Below are 12,500 nucleotides of genomic sequence, written 5' to 3'. Positions count from 1 at the left end.
AGCGAGAGTATGTGTTTGTGTCACTCATTTCGACTGTTGGTCGTGTGTGTGTGTGTGTGTGTGTTTAAGGGGTGGCTGATGTGTGTTTGCAAAGCAGCTGATATATATGAATATATCGGTGTGTGTGTGTGTGTGTGTGTGTGTGTGTAATTACCTCTTCATGATCTGAATCTCCAGGCACCAGCGTTCCTTATTCCTCGCACTCAACTCCTGACGACACTGCTTTATGGCTATCTGCTCCTCCGTCTCCTTTAGACACGCACACGCACACACACACACACACACACACACACACACACACACACACACACACACACACACACACACACACACACACACACACACACACACACACACACACACAGGGAGGAAGAGACAGACACATTCCAAGTGTAAAGTAAATCCCTTGAGTAATAACAGCATCATATAAAGTGTTTACAGAATATAAGGATGTCTAGGCCGGATGGTGCTGCCCTCTTACATAACTCCCAGCTCTGTTAGCCAGTGGGTTAGCCCCTTACACACACACACACACACACACACACACACACACACACACGATAGATTTTGGTTTACTGCTGAGGACCATTCTGACTGGGAATGATTCACCTTCCTGAGTATTGGTGAATAATCTCACAATCATGAATCATTGATCAATCATTTATCCATAGGGCAGATGATATTAGCGTAGTGATTGCTTGAGTGCCTCCACAAGCTTGTTGTTTGGGGTATGCCAGTGAGTGAGTGAGTGAGTGAGTGAGTGAGTGAGTGAGTGAGGGGGTGTGTGAGTGAGTGAGTGAGTGAGTGAGTGAGGGTGTGTGAGTGAGTGAGTGAGTGAGTGAGTGAGGGGGTGTGTGAGTGAGTGAGTGAGTGAGTGAGTGAGTGAGTGAGTGAGTTAGTGAGTGAGTGAGTGTGTGAGTGTGTGAGTGTGTGAGTGTGTGAGTGTGTGAGTGAGTGTGTGAGTGAGTGTGTGAGTGAGTAAGCGAAAGAGCGCAGAACATTTGTAATCTGCACTAAGGAGCCATGAAGGCCATTATGAGTCAGGTGAACTCCAGGTTATCATGCTAATAACATGGCCTTTGTACACATAACATATAAGGTCCGTGTGTGTGTGTGTGTGTGTGTGTGTGTGTGTGTTTTTGTAAATCTTGAGGTCATAAAATGAAATAAAAGGGTATGGCCACATGGATGACTGGGCTCGTGCACAAACATGTGCCTTTCTGTACCCAGGAATCCCCAGCGAAGGGGCTCTCCCTGAATGAGGGCTTGCTGACGTTTATATTCATGTTTTAGGCCTATATGGGTGCATGACAGAATGGACACGGATTCTCTAACACACACACACACACACACACACACACACAGACAGACACAACCACACAGACACACACAGACAGACACACACACACAGGCACACAGACACATTCACACACGCTGCAATGATTTAAGCCTATGGGTGCAAAGACATCTGACAGAGCTGAAGAGATGGTCCACTCCTCTTTAGTCAAGCCTATGAAAGAGAAGAGAGACCACAGCCACAGCCACAGCCACAGGGTCTTTCCCTGGGAAAGCAAGGAAAAGAGCCACTAAAGTATGCAGACACATGTATGCAGTGTTCGGATTGTCCATTCATTCACTATATAGACAAATCAGTTGAGTTCACTATGTAGAGAAACATTCCATGTTGGTAACTTAGTAACGCTATTTACATTGTTTTCTACGCATTTGGATGTGGAGTATGTGTACTAATAGGCATATGATATTGTGTATTATATACATTGGACAGTGTCATTTATTACAAGCTAGCTGAGTTCCAAAGCTGATTTGGCGTGAGATTGACGAAGACTGATCAAACTTTTTTGGCATGAGATACATTTATTTAGATGTTAGGGACTGAGGTCGATGCCTTTGGGCATCTGGAAAAACTACAAATCTCTCTGAGGCAGGGATGACACAGATAAGGTCACAGCCTACGTCGCATTCTTTCATGAATAACAGTGGCAGGGCTGTTTATGATGAAAAACTAGCAAGTCGACAACTTTCCTATCACTGCAAAACATCAAGCAAGCGCAGCACAAGGACACATTAATACAGCTAATAAGTTATCACTGACTAGTCCAACAGAAAGAAGGCCAGCTCGGCATCTGACTTGCATCCTTCTGTCTCTTTTAGCTCTCGCCAACGAGTGAAGGCCAGTCCGAGACTTCCTCTTGTTCAGTCTCTTTCCCGGTTCCTCCGACATCGTCTTCCTCTGTTTCTCCCTCGCCTGTGCCATGGTGTCCATCCAGAGAATACTGCACTAGCCTCTTTTTACAGATAGTTGTTGTTGCGTGAGGCGGTGCCATAAAGCATTATGCAGTTCTCGTGAGAGGTGTCGTGCCCTGTCCACACGATCTACATAGTGCGACACCGTTCTGTGTTCAATACCAGGCGATTTGTCAGAACAACAACTGCGCAATAAACCGAGGATTTCCAACAATGGCAAATGAATGAGTGTGAGTGAAATTTTTGACACGGTTTCAGCAATATGTGTGCACCCATCTGCTTCTACACACGCCAGGCAAGTTAAACCAATTCAGCTTGATATGTGGTGATGAATAATGGATATAGAAGTCACTGTTGCTGGTTAAAAGTACAACAAAAGTCTGTGGCGTCCGCCATTAGGACGCGGTGAAGATGTGCCTGCAGTCTGCTACTGTTAAGCAATCACACTTTGCATTTCCTTTCAGAAATGCATCTCTAGTTTACAGTTGAGATTTTGAACAGCACAACAAAATGACTGATTCACCATGTAGTGGGTGAGTGGACATTTTGAACACAGCTATAGAGTGAGCTTCAAAGTTCTCACCCTGGGTCATCAGAGCAACTCATGCTTTGGTTTGTATGCCGTCCAATAACAAACCAACAAACAACAGAGCCAAATGCTGCTAACCGGAAGCATGTGGTTCTGGAAAACTTTTCGGATCTGGTACCATCGATGGAAATATTTTTAATATGTGAAAATGAGGAAATGTCACCACGAGCAACTGACCCTGAACTACAGACATCACATTGTAAAATGCATCACTCGCTCCGTGTCACTTCCTCTGATGTCACGGCAGCCTTGTGCCTTGACCCTGGTCTCCCTTCCGCTGTGCCAACCCACCGACTTCTACATGTAAGATTCCAGTATGGGTTTAGGCCACTCCTAATCAGTCATCCACTCAAATCAAATCAGTCTTCACCAGGACGGACGGAAGCGAATGAAAGGATGTCACACCCTCCCTCCAGTGACCCCATGAACAGTAGCCACGTGCTAAGGTCATTGAGAGAAGTGACATCACATCTCCGCAGTGATGGAGGAAGGGAAGGGTGAGTGAGAAAGTAAGACAGCAAATAGGAAGTGCGAAGCAGTGACTCGAATGATGAGTGAGTGCGGGCAAAATAGGTGTGTGTATATGACAGAGAGAATGTGTGTGTGTGTGTGTGTGTGTGTGTGTCTCCAAAGCACTGTGCTTTCCTCCATACTGCGGTCCACTCTAGGTATTGTTTAACGTGGTTGCTAGGGTTACAGGCTCAACTGCGTCAGGCCATGCGAGACCTGTGTGAGCCAGAGCACAAAAGTCATCAGAGCTTCACAGAAGAAGTGATGTCACAGGAAATGACATGGCTCAGAATGAGGGCTGTGATGTTCTCAGCTGCATCCTAGTCACCAAGATTGATTTTGCATATTTTCGCTGTTTACCTTTTTATAACCGGCAAGTCAGCAGTAAAAAAAAAAGGATTTTGTAACAGACACTACTCAAAAATGTCATGAGTAATTTGTTGATGGCACGTAAATACTAGGGTCCAGCACAATGCACTCAATTACATCACAAAGACGTTTACACCTGAGGGAAGTACATATCAGTGGATGTGTGTGTTCCTACATATCAGTGGATGTGTGTGTTCCTACATATCAGTGGATGCTTTCAGACCCTTTAGCTGAGGCATATTTAATAAGTCCACATGAAGCCCATCAGAATGCCACGCAAAACTCCCTCAGTCAACTGGCATGTCACCTTAGAGATGACTCATAATGCGTGGAGAAGTAAGACAACTTTGTTCCGCCAGACAGATTTCAGAATCCAAAAGCTCCCTTGCTTGCTCTCTCTCTCTCACACACACACACACACATACACACTCATCCATACACACTCATCCATACACACACACACACTCAATCTAGCCCCCCTCGTTCTCTGTTATACACAAGGACAGCTGAACTACTTCACTCCTTCAAGCCAAGCTGAATCACATGTCCAGTTGAGGCCCCACTGTATCTCCCTCCCACACACAGTGCCCCTAAGACACAACAACGTTCTGGTCTTCAGCATACCAAACCAACTCTGATGACTGAATCCTATAGCCCTTAAAGCCCCATTGAACGTGTTCACATGAATCATTTAGCTTCCTGCTGCATAATTACATTCATCATACAAACACTTTTCTACATTTCATGAAAAAAATCTAAGTTACAACATGGGGCTTAACTAGCATCGGGCATGGAACATACTTTGTAAAGCAGTTCTAAATACTGAGTGCGTACTGCTGCCAGCTGTGTGAGTTTCTAAGCAGATCCATATCCAAAGGGGAGAGGTTGTTAAAATAAACGTGTGTAGCCTAAATAATCTTAGAAGTTGAGTATAAACTGAGACAGGCCTGTTCTAGAATTTGTTGAAGAGGTTACAGCGGTTTGAGAAAGACCATAGGGTAGGTTTTATTTTTTTGGGAGGGGGGGGGGGGGGGGGGGGGGGGGGGGAGGCAGATTGCAGGCACCACATCTCTGATTGTGAGCATTTATGTGTCCACACCTATAGCTGTGTCACTGTGATGTCATCATCCTGTGACTGATAATGAGGTAGTCACCGTGAGACAGCGCTCTGTTTAAGGACCACTCTGACTGGACTTCCTGTAGGAAACGCACCAGCCTCGATCTACGGCTTACTGTCAAAATCTATAGAAGCAGAGCAGGAAGATCGAGAAAAACCACAATCCAAACCACAGTGGCTCATAGTACAAATGGTTCTTCTCAAGAACATCACAGTGGACCAAACCTTCGCTAGTAAAACATACTCTATAAATTTCATGAAACAGACTGTTTCCAAATGGCTTTTAAGCATAACTTGGAGTAACCCAGGCTTTTCAAGAACCCTCCTATCATGCCCAGGCAATTATCTGAACCTATTGCACAGCATAGCAGCGGGCCCAACTAGCAACTAGCACAGCAACTGTCCCACAAGGAGGAATATTTGGTTTGGATGTTGTGACTGTAATTACCAGGCCAGGTCAGCCTGTCAAGCATGTAGCGTTAAATCTGAACTCTACTCCCAGTCTTAGACAAGCTGCCCACATAGAGCTTTGATGGTCTGACGCACACTGCTCCCTCAAATGCACTCTATGGCAATCTTTCAGCAGCACTCTCATTGGCTGTGCATAATGTCAATCACAGACTGCATCTTTCGATCTATCCACCTCGAGGACAGGGTTTAATTGATCTATTTGGGCTTTGGTTCTGCTGATCTCAACAGTGGGAATCAGATGCTCAATGTCAGAGAATTTAGGCTCCTAAGCTCATTGCCTGATGAGGGTCTGAGAGAACGAGTCTGATGACGCCTGAAACCTCAATGGTGTGTTGAAATAAAGACCTACTGGGTGCTACCTTTAGTGTGCAGACAACTTCTTGTATTCTTCTTTGGAAGTGTGAATCCTGTTACTCACCGGTTTGAGAGGGTGAGCCTGCTTAATCATTGACCAGTTTCTATCATATCCAATTCTTTATGAGAAACAAGGAAGAGGTTTTCTTTCACCTCTGCTTACTAGTCATCAATTCATACTGCCCTCATGTTACAGGAAATGATGCCAAAACAAGGAAATAGGTTTCACCAAGGTGTGGTTAAAGGATGCAGGTGAGTGAACTTGCTTCAGCTTCCTGCTGGGTGAGATAACTTCCTGCTTCTAAGCATGTGAGAAAAGGTCAGACCTGAAATGTGTTTAATTGCGTGTATGGCTCTGGGCACATAGTTGCAAATCTTGCCTTACCTTTAGAATGTTTATTTGTGTCAGGGGAAATGTGGTAAAAGTTTACATGTGTGTCCGTGTATGAGGTGCTGAGTGTGTGTGTGTGTGTGTGTGTGTGTGTGTGTGTGTGTGTGTGTGTGTGAGAGAGAGAGAGTGAGAGAGATTGAGCAAAAGCAAGAGACAGATAGAGAGAGAAAGAGATAGTACATAGTCTTTGTGTAACGTCAACAGTAAGATTATGTGTGCGGAGTGTGTGCGTGTGTGTTATTGTGAACATATGCATTGTGTGTACCTTGTTTTGCCAGCGTGTGACGTTGCCGAATCCTCCAGTACCCAAACGCTCCTTGAGCTCCCAATCCCCATATAACTGGGGTTGGAGTGGGGGACCACGACTCATGTCTGCCCCCTAAACACACACACACTCACACCCAAACAAACACACACACACACACACACACACACACACACACACCTAAACACACACTCACACCCAAACACACACACACACCTAAACACACACACACACACACACAGACATGCCATATGCCAAAACACACATCCATGCACAGACATACATAGAGGATAAAGCATAATATAATTGTTTATTACATCACTGTAGAGTTAATGATAAATGCCCCCAATCCCAAATATTCCACACAGCTCTATTATATTTTCATATTCTCATCTTCTTCATTCTGAACTGTTGGTGATAGTATAGTACTGTGTTTGTGGCTTCTGAAATGGTTTATCTCAGAAGGGGACAATTTGTCCCGGACAAACTAATTTGAAATGTAACAGGCCAGGTATCACAACTCACTGTCATTGTACGGCAAACCAAACAGGTCAAACTCGTTTGGAGAGCGTTTGTTACACGTTTCACGCGGAGGCCCAACACACTGGTACACAGTGATGGGCTGCTTAAACCGTGGGTCCTCTCGGTATAGAGGGACGAAATGTTAAACACAATTTACAAACGGCAAGAGCGCCTGGATGCAGCCTTGTGTACAGTATATACGTCTAATCACGTTGGACACTTGAGGTGAACAAATCGCTGGTGTATGCTTCTCTGCAGTCGGCTGTAATGCTAACAAGTAGGCTACCACTCGACTGTAGTTGACATGACGATATAAGTTCCAAATAAAGTCTGTATCAGGTCAAAGACTTGTATTGTAACGCATTAACAAATCAAAATGAACTAATTGTGAACGATCTGATTGAAAGCTTACTTACTTATACAGTAAGATGAGTTGCTGATTATTGTTACTGTCGTTTGGATTCCTAATGTTTACAAAAGTTTACCTTGTATATTGGCTCCTCCCGCATTCGCTTTCCCAGGGCGTATGGAGTAGGACACACCCTCAGGCAGTCAGTTCAGTTTAAAATCCTAGTATTATTTAATATCTTACGGATTCATCAGAAAGCTCCTCGCAGGTTTCCTTTGTGTTGTGCGTTGCCTAAGACAGCTGCTGCTCATACACGCCAGATCGAAAGTAGCAAAACTCTTTCTACTTCCTTGTAATCGGTCATTTCCTGAAACCAAGAAAGTTACTTGACTGAAATAGCATAGATCTGCTTTGCCACACGCAAATTAAACTAGCTGAGAAATCTATTTTAAAAACACCAACAAAAGTCCAGGCACAATTTATACATGTTAAAACAGAATATTTTGTTCATTAAAAACTTGTTAAAGCTTGCTGTTTGAACATGACTTGATCCACAGTGTAACGTGTAAAGCCTCCGACTGAAGGAAGGCTTGATGGGGGCCCTCCCTCCCGTTAGCGCGGTTCAGGTGGGGCAGATTGAGACAAAAAAACGGGGCACATTTAGTTAGTGTGTAGGCCTACTCTTTGAAGGAGCAAGGGGAGCTTGGAGGTTTGAAGACTATTAATCATTACAACATGATCAGTTAGACTACAGCATAACTAATAGGGGTTATTTTAACAACAGTCATATATACATTTCTGCTGTAATCACTCACACTACATCATCCTCTGAGGTCTAAAGCATATAAGAGTGGTTTACATGAGATTACCAACAATGTAGGGAAATAGGTTTAGAGGAACACCTTTACAGATACAATTCACCTGTCGGAACAAGTATGTCCATTGTGGGTCAATTTAATCATACATATTTTCATTTATTAAGTGCATACTGCAACAATTAACATGGTTTCAAGGCACTTCACATAACCCTGGGTCTGTACTGAATAGAGCAAGCACAGAGGCCCTGTACAAACCTTTTGGCCCGTTTGGCAGGAAGGAACTGTAAGCAGACCCCAGTGTAATGATGACGCTCTGGAGGATGGCAGTCAACGCTGTGGTTCCTTTTATCGGTCATAGCTTCTCTCATACCACCCTCCCTGGAATGGATTTCATACGACTTTCCTTGGAACGGTTCTCATACCACATTTGTTAGAACAGTTCTCATACCACGTTTCTTGGAACAGGTCACTTATTGCCACTTTCACCAGAGTTTTTCCCATGCCACTGTCCCTGGAACGGTTCTCATGCCATTGTCCCTGGAACAGTTCTCATGCAATTCTCTCTGGAACAGTTCCACACTCTTATAGCATGGTACAGGTGGTACATAGCCCACTGCCTCAGCACCTTTATCATATCAGTGTGTGTACTTTTGTTTATGCATAATGTGTGTGTGTGTGTGTGTGTATGCATGTCTCTGCCTGTTTATGTTTCACACCATTGTTCAGTCTCCCAGTACATTTCCTATGGTTACACCCAACACGAGAACATAAAACGTCAGATACAGATTTGGCAAAAAGGGACAGAACACAGAGTTATGCCAGCTATTGTCTACGTGTGAATTTCAGTTGTACTGGCACACGATCTCTGACAGAGCCCAAGGTGAAATTACATTGGAATGAGACGCCCACACCACATTTGAACTCAACTGTCCTCTTAGACATTTCTGAGAGGAAGTCAAGACACACATGATTTTACATTATCAATTACGTTAGCTTCTACTTCAGAATATTTGTCAATTTAGAGGAAACCACCCAATGGAAATTAAACAATTTGGAGAGAGGAATTCTTACAAGTACTGTACTGTACAAGTACAATTCATTTCATTACAGTTATATATTATAGTATGTCCAGGGCTGTCTTAAATGCCCAGAATACAAGCCATTAGTTTTGAAAATGTCTTATGTTGTGTGTAATGGTTGTGTTATCAGTAATAGTGTTAAAAATAACAGAGTTGCAGTTTAGTAAATAGTGCGGGCCACTTCACGTAAACACAAAACTCTCTTCTACCCCCGCATCAGTGACTACCAACACAAGAAATCAGGATCGTGACAACTCAAGAAAACACGCCATGTTGTGACGTCCATGTTGTGCCCGTGTTCAGTCTGGTCATGTGAGTAGTGATGGACCATACCGGGAAGTGTTTACAAACATCACTTCCTGTGGTCAGGGAGCTTTGAGTGTAACATGCTCCAAATGTATACATGTTACCAAGACACCGGAGGCATTTAACATCGATGATGAAAACATAGTGTCATACCCACTCTCAAACTGAAACGTTTATTTCCCCTTTTGGACAATTTGGGAGATGACCAACCCAAAAAATGTAAACAAATATACAAACAGAGTTCTTGCATGTAAACCTCTGTAAGAATGAATCGAAACTAAAACCAAGGCCTTCAAGTCTAAACCATTTCTAACATTTGGATTATAGTATATTGGTAAGGTGTGAAACACCTGAAAAACAGGGTTTGTAAAGGGTTTGTGAAAAGTATATCCTGTGTGAGAACATGACATTCATATTACAGTATGCTGCTTGTTCCATTTATTTCAGTTATTGTGAGGAACATGATTCCATTAAAGTATTTCCTTTTCATCACCACACACACACACACACACACACACACACACAGATAGAGAGAGAGAGAGAGAGAGAGAGAGAGAGAGCGCGCGAGAGAGAGAGTTCAGGTCAGTGAATGGGGCACAGGGACTCATGATTCCTAGCCAATCTGGGGATTTGAACCCTGTAGTGTTTTCAATTCAATAAAATTGTATTTATTTAGCGTCGAAACAATAAAATAGTCTCAAGGTGTAACGTTTTCAGGTACAGACAGATTGGAACCCAGAAGCAGGACAACAGACAGACAGTGGGTAGAGAAAGTACATTTTACTTGGTATAGTTCAAGCAGAGTCAAAACCAGGAGATCAGTCAGGTAAACAAACAATCCGACAAGGAGCAGGCAGGGTATTCAGAAACCGATGGACAGGCAAGCAGGGTCAGAACCGGGAGATCAATCAAACAAGCAGACACATCCAAAGAGGGGCAGGCAGGGTATCTGAAATCCAGTGTACAGGCAAACAGGGTCAAAACAGGCTAATTAGGCAATAGCAAGGAAACAAGAGATGAGCTGCAGGTGAAGAAATGGGTGGGGAATACCAGGTGACAGGGACGAGGAGATTGCGAGGCATGTGTGAGTGGCCGGATCTGAAATGACTGGAGATGGTGACAAGACATGAAAGCAAAACCAGATGAAAACAAACTAGAATTCGGGGAAGTTCGTGACACAAGGCGCTTTACACAGCCCAGGGCCTAAACCCCCTTAGAGCAAGCACAATGACAACAGGGGCAAAGGGACATTTTGGTCATGGATTCTGGCCATGGCCATTTGGTTAATTCCCCCAGACATCACATGACATAGCTTGGATAAAGGATAAGAAATTAGTTGAACCTACGGAATCTTATATGTCCAACCATGAAATTCAAATAGAATTTATTTTAAACAAACTTTATTATTTAAGCTTTAGTATCTCATATGTAATCATATAAATTGTTATTGTTATTGTTATCATCATCATCATCATCATCATCATTATTATTATTATTGTTACTATTATATGTTTAGCATGTTTCATAGCATGAATATTAAATCCACGAATAAATGTCAAATCTATGGCAGATGTCCGTGGAGCCGACGGTGCCCGTCTTCAAACAGATGAGAGAAGATGCCTTCACACCCTCTCTCGGGGCTAATTGCTCCCAGAATGCCTATTTTTGGGTTGCTATGAATAACCACGGCTTTTATGCCCAGTTGTTACTAGGGGTGACAGAGTTCTCCATTCTAGAATCTTTAAAAGTTCTGTTGTTTTACCCCCTGTTCCTGTTTGTGCTGTCCCAGAGTCAGGTGAAGGGATTGAGTGGGCAGTGTGCTGGGTGTCTGTTGTCCCATACCCTCGCATGCAAACTACTTTGGTGTTGGAACCCTTTCCTAGCCAATCTGGGGATTTGAACCCTGTAGTATTTTCAATTCAATTACATTTTATTTATTTAGCGTTGAAACAATAAAATTATCTCAAGGTGTAACGTTTTCAGGTACAGACTGATTGGAATCCAGAAGCAGGACAACAGCCAGACAGTGGGTAGAGAAAGTACAGTTTACTTGGTATAGTTCAAGCAGAGTCAAAACCAGGAGATCAGTCAGGTAAACAAACAATCCGACAAGGAGCAGGCAGGGTATTCAGAAACCGATGGACAGGCAAGCAGGGTCAGAACCGGGAGATCAATCAAACAAGCAGACAAATCCGAAGAGGGGCAGGCAGGGTATCTGAAATCCAGTGTACAGGTAAACAGGGTCAAAGCAGGCTAATTAGGCAATAGCAAGGAAACAAGAGATGAGCTGCAGGTGAAGAAATGGGTGTGGAATACCAGGTGACAGGGATGAGGAGATTGCAAGGCATGTGAGTGGCCAGATCTGAAATGACTGGAGATGGTGACAAGACATGAAAGCAAAACCAGATGAAAACAAACTAGAATTCGGGGGTATTACATGACATTACATATATTACATGACATAGCTTGGATAATGGATACAAAATTAGTTGAACCTACGGAATCTTATATGTTCAACCATTAAATTCAAATGGAATTTATTTTAAACAAACTTTTTTTATTTCAGCTTTAGTGTCTCATATGTAATGATATCCATTGTTATTGTTATTGTTAATGTTGTTATCATCATCACCTTTGTGTGCAGCTTCTTCTACTGGGTATACACAGAACTTATACAATATAGTTCGAAAAGTACACAACGTGTAAATGTTTCGACCCCCCCCCCAAACTGTTACTTTAGCCTTCTTTAGGAGCCCCCCCAAAGAAAAAAACAACCCTCCTGTAATTCGCACCATGCCTGCTGGCAGAGCCAGTAGGTTCACCACAGACTGCTACGGGTTTGGTTTGGCACAAGTGGCTCTCCGACACCCACACATGTCAGACGCCAAACCCCAGAGACGCGCTCCGACATGAGCAGAAAGGGCAGAAAAGGGCAGAGTGGCGTCTGAATTACGCCCCTTTTCCTGTCTTTTATTTTTCCTTTTGGTAACTTTATTTTTTTTCTGGCCTTCTTTTCTTTCCTGTTTAAAATATACAGAGAACACAACACACTTAATGATTTTGTTTGGTTGTAGACACACATTTTGGATAGCATG

At 43.3% G+C, this 12,500-nt stretch overlaps 1 protein-coding gene across 3 annotated transcripts in view; it reads right to left on the bottom strand.

Moving 5' to 3' along the window:
• Positions 1–7,709, bottom strand: part of ikbkb (inhibitor of nuclear factor kappa B kinase subunit beta) — a 35,660-nt gene extending 27,951 nt beyond the window's left edge. For 2 of the 3 annotated variants that reach the window (XM_031570174.2, XM_031570175.2), the window contains exons 1-3: positions 7,339–7,709; positions 6,332–6,547; positions 155–249 (exon numbers count right to left, since the gene is read on the bottom strand). In XM_031570174.2, coding sequence (XP_031426034.1) covers positions 155–249; positions 6,332–6,436 — 200 coding nt within the window. In that variant the 5' untranslated portion in view covers positions 6,437–6,547; positions 7,339–7,709. The remainder of the gene's footprint in view (positions 1–154; positions 250–6,331; positions 6,548–7,338) is intronic. The other variant, XM_012825492.3, reaches the window with a different exon arrangement.
• Between the last annotated feature and the right edge of the window lie 4,791 nt (positions 7,710–12,500).

This window comes from Clupea harengus, chromosome 7 (assembly GCF_900700415.2).
Source record: "Clupea harengus chromosome 7, Ch_v2.0.2, whole genome shotgun sequence".
Classification (NCBI taxonomy): Eukaryota; Metazoa; Chordata; class Actinopteri; order Clupeiformes; family Clupeidae; genus Clupea; species Clupea harengus.
Note: the sequence above shows the minus strand (reverse complement) of the source record. Positions and strands in the feature narration are given on the sequence as shown.